The following is a 24339-nucleotide window of genomic DNA, read 5'->3' as shown; positions in this document are numbered from 1 at the left end:
TGTTTTATTATTAGAAAGCTTTTAAAAGGAAAAGACTTATATTAAGGAAAGAATCCTATAATTACTTTGTGGTTACATTGTTCATATATCTGACTAGTTATTATTTCTCATTTTAGCAAAATTATCTCCAAATTAGAAGTGCTCCCATCCATATCAGACTCCTTTCAAATGCATGAATATGACACCCTTAGAACCTGTGATTTAATTTAACACTGTGTATTCTTCATTGCAGACAAAACATGGATGCATACGCCAGAGGCTTTATCAAAACATTACATTCCCTATAATGCAAAGGTAATATAGTTCATATGATATTACTGAATTTTATTTTGCTATAGTATTATTGCTATTATATTATTTTTTTATTTAACATCTTTATTGGAGTATAATTGCTTTAGAATGTTGTGTTAGTTTCTGCTATATAACAAAGTGAACCAGCTATATGTATACATATATCCCCATATCCCCTCCCTCTTGCGTCTGCCTCCCACCCTCCCTATCCCACCCCTCTAGGTGGTCACAAAGCACCCAGCTGATCTCCCTCTGCATTACAGCTGCTTCCCACTAGCTATCTATTTTACATTTGGTAGTGTATATATGTCAATCCGACTCTCTCAGTTCGTCCCATCTTACCCATCCCCTTCCCCATGCCCACAAGTCGATTCTGTGTGTCTGCATCTTTATTCCTGTCCTGTCCCTAGGTTCATGAGAACCTTTTTTTTTTTTTTTTTTCAGATTCCATGTATATGTGTTAGCTTATGGTGTTTTTCTCTTTTTGACTTACTTCATTCTGTATGACAGACTCTAAGTCCATCCATCTCACTACAAATAACTCAATTTCATTTCATTTTATGGTTGAGTAATATTCCATTGTATAAACGTGCCACATCTTCTTTATCCATTCATCTGCTGATGGACAATTAGGTTGGTTCCATGTCCTGGCTGTTGTAAATACTGCTGCAATAAACACTGTGGTACATGACCCTTTTTGAATTATGGTTTTCTCGGGTATATGCCCATTAGTGGGATTGCTGGGTCATATGGTAGTTTTATTTTTAGTTTCTCAAGAAAACTCCATACTGTTCTCCATGGTGGCTGTATCAATGTACAGTCCCACCAACAGTGCAAGAAGGTTCTCTTTTCTCCACACCCTCTCCAGCATTTATTGTTTGTAGCGTTTTTGATGGAGGCGTGTGAGGTGTGAGGTGATACCTCGTAGTTTTGATTTGCATTTCTCTAATGATTAGTGACGTTGAGCATTCTTTCATGTGTTTGTTGGCAATCTGTATACCTTCTTTGGAGAAATGTCTATTTAGGTCTTTTGCCCATTTTTGGATTGGGTCATTTGTTTTTTTGATATTGAGCTGCTTGAGCTGCTTGTATATTTTGGAGATTAATCCTTTGTCAGTTGCTTCATTTGCAAATATTTTCTCCCATTCTGAGGGCTTTCTTTTGGTCTTGTTTATGGTTTCCTTTGCTGTGCAAAAGCTTTTAAGTGTTATTAGGTCCCATTTATTTCTTTTTGTTTTTATTTCCGTTTCTCTGGGAGGTGGGTCAAAAAGGACCTTGCTGTGATTTATGTCATAAAGTGTTCTTCCTATGTTTTCCTCTAAGAGTTTTATAGTGTCTGGCCTTACATTTAGGTCTTTAATCCATTTTGAGTTTATTTTTGTGTATGGTGTTAAGAAGTATGCTAATTTCATCCCTTACATGTAGCTGTCCAGTTTTCGCAGCACCACTTATTGAAGAGGCTGTCTTTTCTCCATTATATATTCTTGCCCCCTTTATCAAAGATAACGTGACCATATGTGCGTGGGTTTATCTCTGGGCTTTCTATCCTGTTCTATTGGTCTATATTTCTCTTTTTGTGCCAGTACCATACTGTCTTGATTACTGTAGCTTTGTAGTATAGTCTGAAGTCAGGGAGCCTGATTCCACCAGCTCTGCCTTTCTTTATCAAGATTGCTTTGGCTATTCTGGGCCTTTTGTATTTCCATACAAATTGTGAAATTTTTTGTTGTCATTCTGTGAAAAATGCCATTGGTAGTTTGATAGGGATTGCATCAAATCTGTAGATTGCTTTGGGTAGTATAGTCATTTTCACAATGTTGATTCTTCCAATCCAAGAACATGGTACATCTCTCCATCTGTTTGTATCATCTTTAATTCTTTAATCAGTGTCTTATAGTTTTCTGAGTACAGGTCTTTTACCTCCTTAGGTAGGTTTATTCCTAGATATTTTATTATTTTTGTTGCACTGGTAAATGGGAGTGTTTTCTTAATTTCTCTTTCGGATTTTTCATCATTAGTGTATTGGAATGCAAGAGATTTCTGTGCATTAATTTTGTATCCTGCTTCTTTGCCAAATTCACTGATTAGCTCTAATAGTTTTCTGGTAGCAGCTTTAGGATTCTCTATGTATAGTATCATGTCATCTGCAAACAGTGACAGTTTTACTTCTTCTTTTCAGATTTTTAAATTTCTTTTTCTTCTCTGATTGCTGTGTCTAAAACTTCCAAAACTATGTTGAATAATAGTGGTGAGAGTGGGCAATCTTGTCTTGTTCCTGATCTTAGAGGAAATGGTTTCAGTTTTTCACCATTCAGAACAATGTTGTCTGTGGGTTTGTCATATATGGCCTTTATTATATTGAGGTAAGTTCCCTCTATGCCTACTTTCTGGAGAGTTTTTATCATAAATGGGTGTTGAATTTTGTCGAAAGCTTTTTCTGCATCTATTGAGATGATCATATGGTTTTTATCCTTCAATTTGTTAATATGATGTATCACATAAATTGATTTCCATATATTGAAGAATCCTTGCATTCCTGGGATAAACCTCACTTAATCATGGTGTATGATCCTTTTAATGTGCTGTTGGATTTTGTTTGCTAGTATTTTGTTGAGGACTTCTGCATCTATGTTCATCAGTGATATTGGCCTGTAGTTTTCTTTTCTTGTAACATCTTTGTCTGGTTTTGTCATCAGGGTGATGGTTGCCTCGTAGAATGAGTTTGGGAGTGTTCCTCCCTCTGCTATATTTTGGAAGAATTTGAGAAGGATAGGTGTTAGCTCTTCTCTAAATGTTTGATAGAATTTGCCTGTGCAGCCATCTGGTCCCAGGCTTTTTTTGTTGGGAGAGTTTTTTGGTTTTTTTTTTTGGTGGTACGTGGGCCTCTCACTGTTGTGGCCTCTCCCGTTGTGGAGCACAGACTCCGGACACGCAGGCTCAGCGGCCATGGCTCACGGGCCCAGCCACTCCACGGCATGTGGGATCTTCCCAGACCGGGGCATGAACCTGTGTCCCCTGCATCGGCAGGCGGACTCTCAACCACTGTGCCACCAGGGAAGCCCTTGGAAGATTTTTAATCACAGTCTCAGTTTCAGTGCTTGTGATTGGTCTGTTTATATTTTCTGTTTCTTTCTGGTTCAGTCTCAGAAGTTTGGGCTTTTCTAAGAATTTGTCCATTTCTTCCAGGTTTTCTATTTTACTTGCATATAGTTGCTTGTAGTAATCTCTCATGATCCTTTATATTTCTTCAGTGTCCGTTGTTACTTCTCCTTTTCCATTTTAATTCTGTTGAGTTGAATATTCTCCCCTTTTTCTTGATGAGTCGGGCTAATGGTTTATCAATTAGGTTTATCTTCTCAAAGAACCAGCTTTTAGTTTTATTGATCTTTGCTATTATTTCCTTCATTTGTTTTTCATTTATTTCTGATCTGATCTTTATGATTCCTTTCCTTCTGCTAACTTTGAGGGTTTTTTTGTTCTTTTTTCTCTAATTGCTTTAGGTGTACGGTTAGGTTGTTTATTTGAGATGTTTCTTGTTTCTTGAGGTAGGATTGTATTGCTATAAACTTCCTTCTTAGAACTGGTTTTGCTGCATCCCATAGGTTTTGGGTCACCATGTTTTCACTGTCATTTGTTTCTAGGTAGTTTTTCATTTCCTCTTTGATTTCTTCAGTGATCTCTTGCTTGTTTAGTAGAGTATTGTTTATCCTCCATGTGTTTGTATTTTTTACAGATTATTTTCCTGTAATTGATATCTAGTCTCAAAGCATTGTGGTCAGAGAAGATACTTGATATGATTTCAATTTTCTTAAATTTACCAAGGCTTGATTTGTGACCCAAGATATGATCTATGCTGGAGAATGTTCCGTCAGCACTTGAGAAGAAAGTGTATTGTGTTGTTTTTGGATGGAATGTCCTATAAATATTAATTAAGTCCATCTTTTTTAATGTGTCATTTAAAGCTGTGTTCCCTTATTTATTTTCATTTTGGTTGATCAGTCCATTGGTGAAAGTGGGGTGTCAAAAGTCCCCTACTATTAATGTGTTACTGTCGATTTCCCCTTTTATGGCTATTAGCATTTGCCTTATGTATTGAGGTGCTTCTATGTTGGGTGCATAAATATTGACAATTGTTATATCTTCTTGTATTGATCCCTTGATGATTATGTAGTGTCTGTCTTGGTCTCTTGTAATAGTCTTTATTTTGAAGTCATTTTGTCTGATATGAGAATTGCTACTCCAGCTTTCTTTTGATTTCCATTTGCATGGAATATCTTTTTCCATCCCCTCACTTTCAGTCTGTATGTGTCCCTAGGTTTGAAGTGGGTCTCTTGTAGACCGTATATATAAGGGTCTTGTTTTTGTATCCATTCCGCCAGTCTATATCTTTTGGTTGGAGCATTTTATCCATTTACATTTAAGGTAATTATTGATATGTATGTTCCTATTACCATTTTCTTAATTGTTTTGGGTTTGTTATTCTAGGTCTTTTCCTTCTCTTGTGTTTCCTGCCTAGAGAACTTCCTTTAGCATTTGTTGTAAAGCTGGTTTGGTGGTGCTGAATTCTCTTAGCTTTTGCTGTCTGTAAAGGTTTTAATTTCTCCATCGAATCTGAATGAGATCCTTGCTGGCTAGAGTAATCTTGGTTGTAGGTTTTTGCCTTTCATCACTTTAAATATGCCCTGCCACCCTCTTCTGGCTTACAGAGTTAATGCTAAAAGATCAGCTCTTAACTTTATGGGGATTCCCTTGTGTGTTATTTGTTGCTTTTCCCTTGCTGCTTTTAATTTTTTTCTTAGTATTTAATTTTTGACAGTTTGATTAATATGTGTCTTGGCATGTTTCTCCTTGGATTTATCCTGTATGAGACTCTCTGCACTTCCTGGACTTGGCTGATTATTTCCTTTCCCATTTTAGGGAAGTTTTCAACTGTAATCTCTTCAAATATTTTCTCAGTCCCTTGCTTTCTCTCTTCTTCTCTGAGACCCCTATAATTCGAATGTTGGTGTGTTTAATGTTGTCCCAGAGGTCTCTGAGACTGTCCTCAATTCTTTTCATTCTTTTTTCTTTATTCTGCTCTGCAGTAGTTATTTCCAGTATTTTATCTTCCAGGTCACTTATCCATTCTTGTGCCTCAGTTATTCTGCTATTGATTCCTTCTGGAGAAGTTTTAATTTCACTTATTGTGTTGTTCATCATTGTTTTTTTGCCCTTTAGTTCATATAGGTCCTTGTTAAATGTTTCTTGTATTTTCTCCGTTCTAGTTCCATGATTTTGGATCACCTTTACTGTCATTACTTTGAATTCTTTTTCAGTTAGACTGCCTATTTCCTCTTCATTTGTTTGGTCTGGTGGGTTTTTTCCTTGCTCCTTCATCTGCTGTATTTCTCTGTCTTCTCTTTTTGTTTGGGGTCTCCTTTTTGTAGGCTTTAGGTTCATAGTTCCTATTGTTTTTGGTGTCTGCCCCCAGTGGGTCAGGTTGGTTCAGTGGCTTGTGTAGGCTTCCTGGTGGAGGGGACTGGTGCCTGTATTCTGGTGGGTGGGGCTGGATCTTGTCTTTCCGATGGGCAGAGCTGTGTCTGGTGTTGTGTTTTGGGGTGTCTGTGAACTTATTATGATTTTAGGCAGCCTCTCTGCTAATGGGTGGGGTTGTGTTCCTGTCTTGCTAGTTTTTGGCGTGGGGTGTCCAACAGTGGAGCTTGCTGGCCGTTGTGTGGAGCTGGGTCTTAGTGTTGACATGGAAATGTCTGGGAGACCTATCACCAATTGATATTACATGGGGCCAGGAGGTCTGTGGTGGTTCAATGTCCTGAACTCAGCTCTCCAACCTAAGAGGCTCAGGCCTGACCCCAGGCCAGAGCACCAAGACCCTGTCAGCCATTCGGCTCAGAAGAAAAGGGAGAAAAAATAAATAAATAAATAAATAAATAATTTTTTTAATTATTAAAAGAAAAGTTATTAATTTAGGAAAGTAATAATTATAATTTAAAAAAAAAGAAGAGAGCAACCAAACTAATAAACAAATCCACTGATGATAACAAGCGCTAAAACTATACTAAGATTAACATAAAAATCAGAAACAAGTCAGTCGCAGACAACAAACCTGTCTACAGTTGCTCCCAAAGTCCACCGCCTTGATTTTGGGATGATTCGTTGTCTATTCAGGTATTCCACAGATGCAGCGTACATCTAGTTGATTGTGGGGATTTAATCCACTGCTCCTGAGGCTGCTGGGAGAAATTTCCCTTTCTCTTCTTTGTTCACACAGCTCCTGGGGCTCAGCTTTGGTTTTGGCCCCACCTCTGCGTGTAGGTCGCCCTCAGGCGTCTGTTCCCACCCAGACAGGAAGAGGTTAAAGCAGCGGCTGACTAGGGAGCTCTTGCTCACTCATGCGGTGGGGGGGTGGGGGGAGGGAGAGATATTGTAGTTATAATTGGAATGCGGGGCAAGCCTGTGGCAGCAGAGGCCAACGTGACATTGCAACAGCCTGAGGCATGCCGTGTGTTCTCCCTGGGAGGTTGTCCGTGGATCATGGGACCCTGGCAGTGGCGGGCTCCACAGGCTCCTGGGTCGGGGGTGTGTGTGGATAGTGACCTGTACTTGCACACAGGATTCTTGGTGGCTGCAGCAGCAGCGTTAGTTTCATGCCCGTCTCTGGTGTCTGAGCTGATAGCCGCGGCTCGCGCCTGTCTCTGGAGCTCATTTAGGCGGTGCTCTGAATCCCCTCTCCTCGCGCACCCCGAAACAATCGTCTCTTTCCTTTTAGCCATGTCCAGACTTTTTCCTGGACTCCCTCCCGGCTAGCTGTGGCGCACTAGCCCCCTTCAGGCTCTGTTCTCGCAGCCAACCCCAGTCCTCTCCCTGGGATCTGACCTCCGAAGCCGGAGCCTCAGCTCCCAGCCCCCGCCCGCCCCGGCGGGTGAGCAGACAAGCCTCTCGGGCTGGTGAGTGCCGGTCAGCACCGATCCTCTGTGCGGGAATCTCTCCACTTTGCCCTCTGCACCCCTGTTGCTGCCCTCTACTCCATGATTCCGAAGCTTCCCGCGCCCCCCTGCCAACCCCCGTCCCTGCCAGTGAAGGGGCTTTCTAGTGTGTGGAAACTTTTCCTCCTTCATAGCTCCCTCCCAGAGGTGCAGGTCCCGTCCCTATTCTTTTGTCTTTGTTTTTTCTTTCTTCTTTTGCCATAGCCAGTTAGTGGGGAGTTTCTTGCCCTTTGGGAAGTCTGAGGTCTTCTGCCAGTGTTCAGTAGGTGTTCTGTAGGAGCTGGTCCACCTATAGATGTATTTTTGATGTATTTGTGGGAAGGAAGGTCATCTCTATGTCTTAGTCCTCTGCCATCTTGAAGGTCCCCTTATTATTGCTAATTTATGGTTGATCTTATAAAGATTGCTTATGCTTTGGCATTTCTTAGTAAATGATCCCTGAAAAATTTTGCATAAATAAAATAATTTTGTATATATAATATGGGAAGTTATTTTTCTTTCTAAATAAGTATTCTATTTTATAAAAGACTATCCTTTACAATTTCTGTTTAAATCATGAATGTAGTTTCTTCAAATGATTTTGGCTATTGTTAAAATTATTGCAGTATTGTAGCCTATAAGAAATAAAACAACCAACAAATTAGTTTCCTTTAAAAATACTTAGTGTTGCATTACACAGACAAATATAAAAACTAGTCTGGTAATGAGCTGCAATTTTAATGAATGTAATTATCACCCAAAAAAAGGAGACAAACAAAACTTAAACTATTAAGAAAATGCAGAAAAAGTGCATATTTTTAATGAATCTTTTGTTCAAGTGCCGCATTTTAATAGAGAAATAGAAACAATCCATGTCTGTTTGGAGTATAGAAACATCCATACTCCATGTCTTCAAAGATTTGATTCATTGCTGTTGTTGGAAAACTGGACAAAGGAATGAATGCCATTTACAAAAGGGTCTTTAAAGGAAGGTGTTATTTTTGTAATTTATGAGCACTAAACTGTGAAGTAGATTTCAGAGAAATCTGTTTAAATTTGGAAGAGACAGATGTGAATTAAAGAGCTGGGTTTGGGAATAAGGGAGTGGGCCAGACTTAAGCAACTGACCTTTGGAGATGGCATGGGGGAAAATAGAAAATGATAAAATTATTTTTATAAGAGAACAGTGGATTAGTGGGATATAAAGAGATTAGTTATGAGGAATTATTTCAGGAAAAATTTTCTAAAAAGTTGTTGAACTGAGAGCTGATAGCGTTTAATAGGAAACCTCTACAGCACTGGTCTGAGTCTGAATCAGCAGGAAGCAGCATTTAAAAGGCCATCTAGAAGAAGTTCTTCCAGAGGGTTACTCAGCAGTGAGCTTTGTAGAGTGCAGCAACTGTATGTCTTCTGGCTGACTGTGCAGCAAAGAAAATGCTCAAAAATGTCTTCTGTGTAAAACTAACCTACTTGAAACCACTACAATGCTCATGAATTTCCCTGTAAAGTTAACATGAGGATTGATTGCCATGAATTAGCATGAAAAGTTTACTTAAAGGAATGAGAAAAAAGCATGTTAATATTACCCGTCTCTTCCACAGATATTCCTCATGTTAGGTATTGATACACTACATAAGATCTTCATAGAAACAAATTTAATCTAGAAAATCACTATTATTTTAAAGCCCATGCTCAGTTTTTTTATGTTATCAATCATAGTAGAATTATATCCTTCAAGTGAAACCATCAGAGATTATTCACTTTTATAAATGACTGAAGTGCCTCATTTTGAAAAACTGGTTTATAAAGGATTGAAAGATTATACTATAATTAAAACTGCCTTTAACTCTTTGGATTAATGTGACAATGGAGATCTGCTTGTCTACATGGAAAAGTTGCCTGTGCTAATTCACAGGTCCATAACAACTCTAAGCATCCCCGACAAAGTAGAGGGCACAGAAATATCTTCCAGTCTGGGGTCAGTCAAATGTGGAAGAGCAGGTTGGTTTTGTTCATTCTCATCTGGCCTCCTGAGTGATATCATATGTACCAAGTAGCATTAAAAATATTTGAAGAATGTTATTTTTTTCTGAATTCCCTTCTTTGTGGCACTTTTAAAATTGATTGCTTAGTAGTTATTTTTGAAAAATTTCTCATCTCTTAGTAGAGTAAATGCCACTTGAAAACTAAATCCATGTCCACAGAAGTACCTTGGGGAAACAGAAAAAAGAAAACAAAAAAAACCCAGAATCTAGACCTAGATTGCCTTGGTTTATATCCTGACTCCAACACTTACTAGCTGTGGTCTTTGGGAAAATTACTTAACCTTTCTGTGTCTATGGTTATTCATCTGTAAATAGGGTTAATAGTAATTTCTCATTAGTGTTGTTATAAAGGTGTTCCATGAAGAGTTAGAATAGTATCTGGAATAAAACAACTACTCATAAATGTTAGCAATCATTAATTTATCTTTTTTATTTTTCACAGTCCTTACCAAAGTGCCTGTCTCACAGTAGTTGTTCAATATATATGTATTTTATGAATTAGTGTATAATAACTTTTCCAAGGTAATTACAAAATAGTTACATTTCATTGAGTCCCAATATATACCAGGCACTGTGCTGGTGTGTTTTTACATGATTTAGTATTTCTATGAAGCAATATTGTGATTATTAATGTTATCACCACTTTACATAAGAGAAAAGTAAGGCTGAAAGATTAAATAATATGACTATTTTCACAAAGCTAATAAGACAGAGCCAGGCTAAAAAAACTGAAGTCTATCTGACTTCAAAGATTTTCTTCTTTTTACGTATGTAATAACACTTGATTATAAATTAATTCATTAAATGACTGTTATGTATAAGGCACCATTGATTGAATGTTGAAGTTTCAGAGCTGTATGACTAATGGCCTATATATTCTTATGGAGCTTATTGTCATAGGGAAATATTCTTCAAAAATAACTAACATAAAAAGGCAGATCTTGTTTTTTGCCATTCAAGTGACACTTAATAGAAAACTATGGAGATTCAAAGAATGGTGAGTCATTCCTGTTTTATGTAAGTGGGAGTGAGGTAGGGTTTCCAAGGGTCAAAATAGGAGTGGAATGACCATTTCAAGCTGAGATGTCTGAAGGAGGATGAGCTCTGTCAAGAAGGCCTAAGGCACAAACAAAATGGCAAGAGTTGGGCTGGGCGTAAAGTACTAATGATGGTAAAGTACTTTATCAGTTGAGGTTCCATCTAAGAAACACAACTAGTAGGATGTACAACCCCCTACCCCCTACACACACTTTTATTTCAGGGAATGGGTTACACAATTTGCGGGTGGGTTGGCTGGCCAGACAAGTCTGAAATCCATATGGCAGGCCATTAGGAAGGGCAGGCTGAAAACTCCTGGGTAGGAGCTGACTGCAGGTGGAATTTCTTCTTCTTCAGGAACATAGCAGGCCTGTCTCATTTCTGTTAAGGCCTTTACATTGATTGTATCTAGCCCAGCCAGATTATTCAGAATAAGCTCCTTTACATAAAGTCAGTGATTATAGATGTTAATCATATCTGCAAAATAACTTCATGGCAACACCTAGCTTAGTATTTGATTGAATAACTGGATAGTATAACCTGGCGAAGTTGTCACATAACACTGACCATCAGAAGTACTAATGATAGACAAGGCTAAAAAGATAAGTTGGGAAGGCTTTGAAAGGCAGGATAAGCAGTTTGTGTAGTAAACTAATCAAATAGGATGTTAGGAAGATAAATCTATAGTGATGTGAAAGTTGATTTGGATCAAGAGAGGTAGGATGACATTAAACTTCTTAGGAAGTTATTTTAATGGTAAAAGTGTGTGTTTCTATGTTTATATAGTGTAGTTGATAAACATATTGTGGAAAATAAAGATGTGCTAAATATTCCAGTGAGAGAATTGATGCAACAGAGGAATAATTTGTATATGGGGAAAAGAAAAATCTATCCTCATCCTGTCTAAAAGGGAGAATGATCATATCACTAAAAGATTCCTATCACTTCATTCACTTTTGGCAACCACTGGTTACAAATTAATCTGATAATTTTTTTTTTTTCTTCTCTTTTGCGGTACGCGGGCCTCTCACCGTTGTGGCCTCTCCCGTTGCGGAGCACAGGCTCCGGATGCGCAGGCTCAGCGGCCATGGCTCACGGGCCCAGCCGCTCCATGGCATGTGGGATCCTCCCGGACCGGGGCACGAACCCGTGTCCCCTGCATCGACAGGCGGACCCTCAACCACTGCGCCACCAGGGAAGCCCATAATCTGATAAATTTAACAGAGCTGTTTAAGAATTACAATTCTTCCTGGGGAAATATGTAATAACATTTACATTTAAATGTATTAAGTTTTAAAATGATAGTTTTCTGCTTTCATGTTCTAATTCGTTTAGTTTCTTTTTTAAGAACATATTTTAGTTCCACATTCTTTCATTTTATATAATATTCTATTTCAAAAATTCACATTTAATATTCATAGTGTTCCTATTTCAGATCATATATAGATATAAAATAGTAGTTGGTTTCAAAAGTATTTTTCTATGTAGGTTTCATTAGTTGTTTTGTTTTTGTTTTTTAATGAGCAGTGACAGCATTAATACTAGTTCATTGGGAATTCTACATATATTCCTATGTACCCTAGAGTGATGTTTTTCAAACTGCAGATTATGCTTCCTGAAAGAAATTGGGTTATAAAATCAATGCAGTGGGTCATGGAAGACATGTATTTAAAGATGAAGTAGGACAGAAAAGAAAAAGAAAAGAAATATTCAGAATGCATATGGTAAACATCAATTTATTCCATAAAATCGTGGTTCATAGTCATAAGAGTCTGAAAGCCACTGCATTTAAACAGTAACCTGCCTTTAAGTAGTACTCAAAACTTTACCAGCTTTAACTAATTTAAATGGTAAAATAATAATAGAGGGGAGTTTCTTAAAAGAGCAGTTAATTTTTTTTTTTTTTTTTTTGCGGTATGCGGGCCTCTCACTGTTGTGGCCTCTCCCGCTACGGAGCACAGGCCCTGGACGCGCAGGCTCAGCGGCCATGGCTCACGGGCCCATACGCTCCGCGGCATGTGGGATCTTCCCGGACCGGGGCACGAACCCACATCCCCTGCGTCAGCAGGCGGACTCTCAACCACTGCGCCACCAGGGAAGCCCGAGCAGTTAATTTTTAATAGAAGAGATGATCCACGTGTAAGTTTAACTACATGTCCTCATTGAATATAACATCTTAATATGATTTCTGAAATATGCATATAAACATGGTAGGAGTGATAGAAAAATATAGTAAAATGTAAATATAATGTTAATATAGATTCATTTGTGCACTCATTCATCCACACATGTACTTATTCATTTGAATTGAGCTCCTAATTTATGCCAGGCCTTGACTGAGACAATAAGAATTGATTAGTGAACCAAATAGATAAACTCCCACCCTCCTAGGACTTACATATAATAAGCAAAATAATAAGACTTTTTTGAGAGACACCCAATAAGAAAACAATGTGCATATTTTTATTAATACAGTATTAGTGTTATTTATATAGTATAGTATGTATCATATAGTATATTTTTATTAGTATATATGATGTAGGATTAACACAGTATTTTATTTATTAATACAGTATTCCAGGCTGTAATAATTGTATGTAGAAAAGGAAAGCAGAATGTCAGGGATCGGGAAAGGTGGGAAAGAGGGTGCTATGTTACATGAAGTGGTCAGGGAAGGTCTGAGGCAGGCGGAGGCCTAAGGGAAGTGAGGGAGTGAGGCGTGTGGGTGCGTTGGGAGACGAATATTCCAGATTGGCTGTCATGGGCAAGGTGGGACCATGTTTGCCTAGCCAAGGACTAGCCAGGGGCCGGGATGGCTGGAATGCAGTGGATTTCAGGGAAGTAGGAGTAAGTACAATCCAAAAGGCACACGTGCAGTAGAGCAGGTGGGGCAGGGGATGTCCTATAGTTCTTGTAGGGCCTTTTAGGTGCTGGGGCTCAGGGCGGGCCACCCCTAAATATGCCACAATGGCATATTGATTAATTTGAATTAAAGTTACTTAAGAAATCGCCAACACAAGAGGGACACTCTAACACTTCTTTCTGTCTCCCTGAAAGCAGTAAATAAATCTCTCGTGTGAAAGGTGGCACTCCCTGCATCTGGAGATAGGACATCCTATTGCCAGAGATAGGGGATTTAGATTAGGAGCCTACAGAAACAAACCTCGTTACTTCTTTAGTGTACTACCCCAAGCCCAAATTCTATTTAGATTCTTCACTAGTTGAGCATCCCAAACCCAAGTTTCTTTGTCCTGTCAATTCCTCACAAATTTACTGTTTCTTTGTCTAAAAAGTATAAAAGCTGCCTGCCTTGAACACTTCCTAGGTCCTATTTTTACGAGACCTCTTGTGCATGAATTAAAATTTGTTGCTTTTTCTCCTGTTTATCTGTCTTGCATTAATTTGATTATTGTCCCAGAGGGGTAGAGGGAAAATTTCCCCCTCTCCAACATAGGCCACTGTAAAATTTGAGAAACCCTCAATTTAGAGAGTTTTGAGAGAAAGAGTGTCAAGAAGTGAAACGAGTTTTTAACAGGAATCAGCTGTGAGAGGCAAAGGTGAACACACATCAAAAGTCCAGCGTGAGGGTCCAAGCAAGGAGAGCGACTGTGGCTTGAAGCTGAGTAGGAGCTGAAGGAGAAGGTAGTGGGCATCTGAGTATATTTTGAAGATGATGCTGATAGGCTCTATGGGTGGATTTTGTATTAGCTATCTATTGATGCTATAATTAGAGCATTAAAGCATAAAGATAATTTTTGATCACCCTTAAGGAAGACTGTAGTATTTTTCATTCCTCCCAACTTTTTTTTTTTTTAATAAATTTATTTATTTTATTTATTTATTTTTGGCTGTGTTGGGTCTTTGTTGCTACACGTGGGCTTTCTCTAGTTGCGATGAGCCGGGGCTACTCTTCGTTGCAGTGTGTGGGCTTCTCATTGCAGTGGCTTCTCTTGTTGCAGAGCACGGGCTCTAGGCGCATGGGCTTCAGTAGTTGCAGCACGCAGGCTCAGTAGTTGTGACTCACGGGCTCTAGAGCACAGGCTCAGTAGTTGTGGTGCAACGGCTTAGTTGCTTTGCGGCATGTGGGATCTTCTTGGACCAGGGCTTGAACCCGTGTCCCCTGCATTGGCAGACGGATTCTCAACCACTGCGCCACCAGGGAAGCCCTCCTCCCAACTTTTGATGAGACTGCTGAACTGTCTTTTCTATAAAGGTGAAATATTGAAAAACTTGTAATGAACTTATTATTTTGTTGGCATGAGATAGTCATTTCCCTGATGAAGAATTGTGATGTAATTAATAAAATAAAAAAACATGTATTCATTAAATGTTTTATTCTAAAATGTATAACTATCCCCCAAAAGGCTGATGTATTTATTTTTTGTGTTACAAGTTCTAAAAGTGAGTGAATCCAAAACAAATAGGAATGTGGACCTTGACCTTAAAAACTTATGACTTTCCTGGGGAGAGAGAGCAGGCACATGAAACAAGGAATTTTGGAAGAAAACTAGGTAGATGATGAATATGGAGGTCAGAGGGAGGTTTAAAAAGAAAGATTGTCATATTTCAGTGATTTCTAGAGGTATCAGAGTTTCATATATGAAACATGCATTGTTTGCCACTGTGTGTGGTTGATAAGAGAGAAGGCTGGGGGGCTTCCCTGGTGGCGCAGTGGTTGAGAGTCCGCCTGCCAATGCAGGGGACACGGGTTCGTGCCCCAGTCCGGGAAAATCCCACATGCTGCGGAGCGGCTGGGCCCGTGAGCCATGGCCGCTGAGCCGGCACGTCCGGAGCCTGTGCTCCACAACAGGAGAGGCCACAACAGTGAGAGGCCCGCGTACCGCAAAAAAAAAAAAAAAAAAAAAAAAAGAGAAGGCTGGGCTGAGCTGTGACCCTCAAGATCTTCCTTACTCAGTGAGTTCTGTGGTTCCTAACGAGGCTTTCTCAATCTTCACAGCCTAATCTTCCTCAACATTGTAAAAAAAAAAACCTCTTATTTGGCTTAGTAAAAAGAACAAAAACAAACAAACAAAAAAGATGCAACCTCAAATATGTGGTTACAACCTGAGTATTGTAGCCCTGAGGTAGTTGAAATACACATATTAAGCCACTTAAGTTTGAAACTTCTAGCTAAACCTATGCAATAGTCATTGATGTAGGGAAATTAGAATCTCAACATGTGGTATGCTCAGATGCAGTCCAGCAACTCCACTGATGCTATCAGAATTTAAACTCTGATAGCAGTGATTGGAGCATCCACTTCTCAGTCAAATTACCTGGGTTCAAATGTCAGCTCTCCCAACTAACATCTGAATTATATAACTTTTCTGTCCCTTAGTATTCTCCTTTGTAAAATGAGATTAATAATTGTACCTACCGTACTGTATTATTATGAGGTTTAAATGAGTTAATATATTTAAAAAAACCTTAGATCAGTGTCTTATATATCAAAACTTATTAATATTAATATCTTTATTATAAAAATATGTTCTGTCAACTCTGGAGTTTGACTGGTTGTTATTATCTCTTGAGAATAATTTAGCCTTTGCACTATTATCTGAAAAACAGAGAGCCAAGTTCTTAGAATACATGTCAGATATCATGTCCCTTTTTAAAAAATTTACATCAGAAACAGCCAGGGTATCTCTAGTGGCCAGCCTGAGAGTTTCAATTGAGGAAGGAATGACTTTTCCTGCAAGCATGGCAGGGCACTCAATGCTCTGACCTTGTTAAGTTAAGATACAAGAGAAGGCTTTGATAGCTAAAGAAAAATATCATTATAATCATACTTTCCTATTACTCTGAGTTTTCAACAACTGCATTCTGGAGCAAGATGTTAATGTAAAGATCATCTTGGTCTTAAAATCAAATACAGAAATATAATAAGGAAGTCCACGTAAACCTTTTAAAACTGTTATGCAGTTTTACAAGTAAGAAGTTAATGAAGAGAGAAAGTTACATTATGTGGCCTAATGAATCATGGTAAAGGAAGGCTTTAATATAAGTAAATCATTTTACTAATGCTTCTGAATTACCCTTCAACAAAATGTTAATATTGGTTTATGACTTAGAAGAAAATTTGAATCCGAGAAATAAATATCTATAGACATGCCAAAAAAAAAAATGAAATCACGAAAGAAAACATGTTCAAATTGAACCCTGTGGAATCATTAAAAGTTGGGCAAAAGATACATCTTTGTAATCAATGAGATGCATTGCTGAAGCATCCAAAATAGCTTGGAATTCCAAATTCATGAGATTCTTTAGAGCAGCTTTGTAATAGCAAGAAACATAAGCATTTGCCAGTTTTGCTGGTTGTAGATACCAGGGAGGAAGTAGAAAACATGAAGTCAACTGCATTTCATGTAACTAATTTTATTTGTTCAAAAATAAGTGTCTAGTTAATCTCAAAGTGTAAAAACTACTTCAAAAATCAATTTTATGTAGAACCTTTAAAAAAGTTTTCTTAGATTTTAGAATTGGCTCTCAATAATTCTAATATGTGCAACTTATATTCATTCCAAACATCTTAAAATTTGTCAAATGAGCATATAAATTGAACATTAACTGTCATTTCCTTCAATTAAAAGTGGTATATACCATCATATTTATTGATAATAATTCGGCATCTGTAACCATTTGGAAATGTCCCTTTATGTGCCACAGCAACGTTGACATATACTTAAAAGGAAATTAGAAAGCTATAGTATATTATTTTTCCATTGCCTTCTTTAGAGTGGGAAGTTATAAGTGTTTTTCATGCTAAACAATGTGAAAACAAATAAGGAGAATATAGTAACAACTGGAAGTTTGTTGAATTATGACTTTATGGTTGGTATGTGCTTATAAAATACAAGAATAAATGGAAAAAGAGAAATGACAATAAACACTGAACATTACCTAACTTCTCAGTTCTTGAGATGTTTATAAAATTAATTTAATTTTTAAAAATCACATGCCTATTTTAAATAAGATGCTTAGTCCCCCACCCCTAAGTTTTCCCAGGTAACTGAAATAGTTATTTATTTTCAATTTTTATTTTTTATTATTGTTATATTTTACTGAGGTATAATTGACATACAACATTATTTTAGTTTCAACTGTACAACATAAAGATTCGATATTCATATTATTGTGAAATGATCACCACAATAAGTCTAGTAGACATTTATTAATTATTAAACATAATATTGAAGGTCATCATCATTGTAAACTATTATTCTGCCAGAGAAAGCTCTAAAAAAAATGTAATATGGCTGTTAGAAGTTACTGAATAGAAACTAAAAACTCAATGTTAATTATTCCTTACATTTCACTATGGACTTCAGTGCCTTTAAAAAAAAAACATTACATGTGTTACAGGTTGAAAGACTTTTAGTGTTGAAAAGGACTTCAGGAATCATCTATTCCAGCTCTATCATTTTCTTGATAAAGTAAACTGAAGCCCAGAGAAGTTAAGTGATTTGCTAAAAGCTTACATAACAAGATAGCAAAATTAGGTCTAGAAACCAAGTCTGCTATTCAACATCCATTTTTCTTTCCATTGTACTATGCTATCCCCAATTTTAAAGAGATAAACTACTTAGCAGGCACATGAATGAACCCAGAGATAAAGTAGAATATGTATACATGTCTGCCTATTTTATATATTATATGTGAAATAGGTTCCTTTATGGGGCCTGTCTGTTAATTGATCCCTTGGACATCATTTAAAACCAAACAGGAGTTTGGCAAATATGTAAGCTAAGCAGATCAAAGTCTCTATATATGCCTCCCTAACAGAGGGGCCACAAAGTCTAAGCTTTTGTGAAGCATTTTATTTCCCTTATTCTGCTTTGCTTAATGATATTTCTATTAATATAATCCCTGGATAAAATTGCCTCTGATGTTATCCATCTTTAAACGCTTCTTCAACCTGAGGTCACCTAGTTATAAATGGGAATCTTCTGAATATTGGATACATTTATTATTTATTTCATATTTCTACATGGTTATGTTTGACAATATAGGAAATAACAAGAAAGCTTGTTCATAGCCAAACAATGTGTAAAAGGAAAAGTCTGATTTGGTCTCAAAAGGGTCAAGCAGTAGCATTTTGAAGCCTGGAATGTGAAACTCAGGGATCTGTGCAGAAAGGACAAGTAGGAGATATTGTAGTTTGGGGGAAAAAGTGTTTGAAAAAGGTAAAAAAAAATTAATGTTTTCATCAAGATCATTTCAGTAGTGGTTTCAATGAGTAACTAAAATAAGTGTATGTTAAATATATGAAAATTAGCAAAGAGATGAGCATTGTTTGAGCAAAGGATCCAAGAGAAATGAGAAATGGGGAGGAAGGGAAAGGGATTATTGTAGGATGTAAAATACAGCAGGAAACACCAAGGTTTTGAAAGTTATTTAGATTTAAACATTGAATCATCATTGTCAATGAATATATGGCTGCATTTCAGATATTGATTAGAAAGCTGTTAGGTGGAAGAAAGTTGCCTCCAGAGTTTTCTCTTTGTCATCTGATTTGAGTGATGTGAGATAAGGAAAGTAGTCAGGTCATTTCAGAGACAGAATCTCTTCTGATTACAAACCAAGATGCCTGCTCATTGTATTCTTACATTTTAAAAGATATTTGGATGAAGTAATCTTTCATTCCTTAAGAAATATGTACATAAATACATGTATTTTAAATCAAACTAAGGTCATTTTTGTCTTTCTTCTAATTTTATGAACTATGGGAAACTTCATCCCCAGAGCAGTTCTGCATACTTTTACATTTAAGAATGGTCTCCTGTTGTGTGCCTATTTCTTCAGTTTCCAAGAAAGTGTGTATCATCTTTTCTTTTTCCTTCCTGCCAGAACTAAGCAGTTCCTTTTTCTGAACCTTTAAAAACCGTATTCAAAAAAGTAAGAGTCCAATGTTAGTCTTTATATCAGGTAGTATCAAGGCACCTCCTTTCTCTGTAACTTGCATAGTTGTGATAGCAAAGCAGTAAGAAGAAAGGCCATTGGAGAGCTAAAGATCTGATGTAATTTATGCAACCAGAGTCTGAGAAAAGATATATCTCAAAGTACAGAGAACACAGGATAAAGCATGGAAAAGGCAGTTGTTCATGTTATAGGTTTGCACTGTATTATTTTCTAAGAATAACTTTGTTATTTTGTAAACATATGCTAGTTATTAAAATTTAAGCTCTACAGAAAAGCACAGAAGTGTAGACAACAAAACACATTGCTCCAAATCCTACCAGGCAGAAATAACCCAGTATTAACTTTTGGTTAACAGAAATCTAGGCATCTCTCTCTGAACAAATACAAATCTATATATCTATAGATTTAACAAATTAAATTTAACAAATTTAATTTGTTAAATTTAACAAATTAAATCTATAGATATATAGATTTAAAAAATGACATTCAACAGTATATAGACAACTCTATACCAATAACTTTTTAAACATTTTACATCTATTATCTCATTTAATCTTCACAAATGCCCAATCAGATCGGGACTATTAATATCCCCCATTAAACAGTAGAATTGTAACATTAAACCGCAAATAGTTAAATAATTAAGGAGATTAAGGCTAGGAATGAATAGATATGAAGAATTAAGTGTATGAGAAAGAAGTATTAACATGCATGCTATTTTACAATAAAAAGCATTGAACTTTACTTGAATTTAACAGAAGAAAAAACAAAATCGAAGCCAATCAAAGGAGTTGCTAAATTTCAGATACATATATCTTTGCCAAAAGGGATATTAGTTCCTAAAAGATTGCTCTAGGGTTAAAGGAAGACGATTATGAAAGTCATTAAGTGTTTGGCATCCTTATGTTTTTCCTTAACAGCGCATTTCAGTTTTTGACAGTGTGTACATATGAATGATGAGGTGGACAGCCTACTTCATTTCCTCCCTCTCACATGCTCCACTCCTCAGTTTCTGGTGCTTATTTCACTTTTACTTGCCAGGATTTGCAACATTTACATTTTGTAAATTATAATTTACAAACAATAATCCCCCTAGTAGTTTAATCTTACTTATTAAAATGGATTCAGATCACCTACACTCTATTTACCATTTCTTCTTTATTCCTCAGATCTGTATTTGATTTTGGTTTTCCTCTTCAAAGTTTTTCAAGAGGCTTCATAACTTCAGTATTTTGTGAGGTGTTTCACATTTGAGGATGTCTGCCTATCACCTTAGATTTTTCTTTCCCCCAGAACATTAGTCCCCGCTGCACAGTCTTCTGTCATTCTCTGTTGAGAAAAATGTCTGAATCTACCTCACCTCCCCCCCGGAAGTTGTCTTACTTTTTCTCCATGGATGCTTGAGACTTCATTTTTTTATCATTAAACTTTAATAGTGTAGCTTATGGGCCTGACTTAAGTCCCAGCAAACATGCCTTGGAATCAGAAAATGAAGTCCTCAGCTCTATTGGGAAGGCTGCCCAGGAGGAGAAGTGAGAAGAAAATGTGGTTTATATTCTCCAAAATATAACAATAAATTCACTTATGCAAAGAAATGTATATGGTGATTAAGGGCTATTATGCTATTAGTACAGCAGAACCAACAGTTTTCCATCTGGAAGGCAGTACGCTGTAATCAAAAGAGCTCTGGGCTTTGGCGTCTCATAGAAATGAGTCGAAAGTGAAATCTACAATTTAAGAGCAAGCCTAGTATTTAACTCAGTTTTCTCTTCTATAAAATGCAAATGATACCTTCCTCATAAAGCTTTGGTGGCAATTAAACAGGATGACATCTGTACAGTGCCTGGCACATGGTTGGTGCTCACTACATATTAGATTTCCCTTTTTCTTTCTTTCAGGTATACCTAGATTCAACAAAGTTTTGATATAACATTGTTACTATGGAAAATAGCTTCTACAGTTTGGAGGTACTTACAGATTGGAGTTTTTAGAATACTGCACATTCATCAGGAGATTAGCCCTGATTCTTTGCATATTTGAATGACATGACTATTCCAAGTTTCAATATTATGAAATAGTAGAACTAAGTTGAATAGACTTGCCCAATCCCCCTCACTTCCTGCCCTGTCTCTCAGGCAGATTTTATCTGTGATGGAATTACAAATGGTGAGAAGCAAGGCAGTGATGGTTAATTACTTCCGAGGAGGTTTAGAGTCAGAGAAGCATAAATCACCTCACCCCAGACTCTGCAGGTTCAGCTAAGAAATGGTACCCTGGGCAGGAAGCAAGCAGTGAAGGGGCTTGATCTACCTTTAGTTGATCCCCAGTTATAATCCTAAATAATTAAAGCTTGCTCTCTAGCTCCGTCAGGTTTTGCATTTATTTCTGAGGATTACCACACCACTTACTTGGTTACATGTCTGTTTTTATTGTTCATTAGAATGGTATTACTCCAGGCTTGCTCACACAAACATTTGCCAAGACAATGGGATAAAAACAAATCAAGTCTTACAAGCAGAGAATCTATTTCCATTTGCAAATATTCAGACCGAATAATATGCTACAGGAATTTCTGGGGGAAAATGAGTGAGATTGAATATGCTCAAGCATTGCCAGGAGAAACATGTCAATAAATTTACTTAAAAAAAAAAGTGTGTAGAAAGAGTGAGGAAACAACTAAATAATTTAAGAAATGAATTTAGAATTCTACAGATGATTTTATATGTTTATGTGTGAGTGTGGCAATAGCAGGTTAAAGTAGTAAATCAGGTATTATAATTAATGAATTGTCTATCCTTTTTGGAAAAGTAAGACAGAGAAAAATTTTTATAGCAGAGGTGTGATAAACAGCATAACCTTATGAGCATTGTATGAATGATACTTGTGCAAATTTAGCTTAAACTGTTTTACTGGATTAATGAATAAATATTTTTTACCATCTATTGAGTAGATTTCATAAGTAATGTTCTTCCATATGTTTTCCAGTGTAATAAAAATCGCAAAGAATGCAAACTCACATGACATTATAGTAAATGATCTGAATAACAGAATATTAATTAAGTGGGTGCAATGACCCTTTCAATGGCCACGCGTATAAAATAGAAATCTTAGTAGTTAAAAAAAATAGTTAATGGGATTATTACAAATTTAAATGATTTTATTTTTGGTTTTGCCATGAATCACCTCATAGTAGATGATGTGTATAATTGGATCCATAGCAGGTTTGATTTTAGGGCATAAATTAACAATCTTTTAAGCCAGTTCCAAGAGCCAAGTTTGTAATTCCAGAATACCTGATTAACAAAAGACGTGAGTGTTTACAGTTGTTTACAGACTGATTCAGCCCTCTTCTTTTTAGCATGTACTAGGTGCCAGACTCCAGGTGTATAAAATGCCTGGCCCACAGTCCCATGGAAGAGACTGTCTCCAAGGATTACGTGAGGTTGGATGATTGTCAGGACACACAAGACCCCTTGGGTTTCATGCATGTCCTGACCCATGTAGGGCTCTAATAAAAGCAATGAAAATGTTACAGCAAGAGAAAGAATTCACACAAAAGCATCAGGAGTCCAAGAAGCTTCCAGACACCCTTCTCTAGGGTCCTTGGTTAGTCACACAAGACTCATCTCCAGATTATGACCCAGCAACATATGTGGAAGGAATTTTGGTTTCAGAAGACCTCGTTCTTATCTGGCCAAGAGTTTAGTATCAGACTTCTACACTTCCCAAAGATATGCATATAACTGGCTCACTATCTTATACACTGTGGCACCTTGAGTTGTACTGAAGAGTATCCATGGTCAGGGTGAAGAAAGATTTCCTAATGGAGATCAAGAGCCAACATAAATGATCTTAGTGATTGAGGTGAGGTGGCCGTTACAGTCAGAGGGAACAGCATGCACAGCCTCCCAGAAACATTCCAGAAAAATGGTTAATTTTAGAAAGCCTAAGGGTTCCATATGGTTGTAGTGTAGACTATATACAGGTAAGTAGATAAATAATTATGCGGATAATCCCCCAGTTGTATTCCTGGGTGACAAGAGTGCAGAGATAGATGCAAACTTGAGATAGGGGATAATGAGATACCAGATCAGAGATGTCTCTTGGTTCTAGACATTGAATTTTAGATCCTATGGAACATCTAGGTTGGAGATATGCAAGAAAAGAATTTAAAGCCCAGAATATTGAGCGAACTATTTTGTGACTACTCAGTAAACACCAAACAACTAAAAGGCTAATGCTGTGATCTTGCATTTTAAAAGCTCTGATAATTTCTGTCAGAAACCTATCTGTTATAAATAGGAAAACAAACAAACAAAAAATTGTTTTTAAACCTGTCTCATGCTGTGAACTTATTTTAGAACAAACTACTGTTTTCAAGTTTCAACACTGTCAGAGGAGAGGATGTTTTTTCTCAGTTAACAAAGACACTTGCAGAAGATCAGGCGAAAGCCGGCTTCCTGTGGAGAAGGAGTTTTGCCTTGAGAATTTCATTATGGCTTCTTTCTACCATATGGAGTCAAAGAGACATTCCCTTCTTTCTGTTCCATTTTCCTTTTATCCAAGGATTTTACCTGACTTCTGAAATAATTTATTGAAGTTAAATTCATGTACACAAATATACATAAGGTACACACATGTGTATATATACTCATATAAATAAGGTACATATAAGGACTCTGAATTTACTATGTCTCACAGATCAAAGGACAGATGGTACCAATTTTTAAATCTATCTTTGTAGCATTTTTTTAAGCAATTTCTTGAAACCTGATTTTTGTTTTGAGTGATGAGCTAGTTCCTTTCAAGTACTAAGTAAAGAGCAAGAATCATCAATATTATATTGCATATGCACCTCGTCCTCCATCATGAAGAAATGTCTAAAAAGTAAGCACAAACATCAAAAAGTCATTTCCTGTGAACTACAAAATTACCTATGCCATTTAGAGTAGTGGCCTCTACACCTTTGCTAACTGTCATGTCTCTTTGCCAAGTGTTATTACCTTACATTTGTTTATGCTTTTGCATTACAGTGAGGTAGTCAGAACTAATACTATTACATTTTACAAATAGGAATACAACCT

The 24339-nt window shown here is 37.0% G+C and overlaps 1 protein-coding gene across 1 annotated transcript in view; it reads left to right on the top strand.

The window, feature by feature from the left end:
* GULP1 (GULP PTB domain containing engulfment adaptor 1) overlaps positions 1–24339 on the top strand; it is a 271691-nt gene that overhangs the window by 171019 nt on the left and 76333 nt on the right. Inside the window, exon 4 of the mRNA XM_089916579.1 lies at positions 233–294. Within this exon, the coding sequence (XP_089772705.1) occupies positions 233–294 (62 nt within the window). The remainder of the gene's footprint in view (positions 1–232; positions 295–24339) is intronic.

The sequence above is a fragment of the Delphinapterus leucas genome, chromosome 8 (genome assembly GCF_059928025.1).
Source record: "Delphinapterus leucas isolate spDelLeu-1000000601 "Yukka" chromosome 8, BTC_Dleu_Yukka2, whole genome shotgun sequence".
Classification (NCBI taxonomy): domain Eukaryota; kingdom Metazoa; phylum Chordata; class Mammalia; order Artiodactyla; family Monodontidae; genus Delphinapterus; species Delphinapterus leucas.
This window is presented reverse-complemented; position numbering and strand designations above follow the sequence as displayed.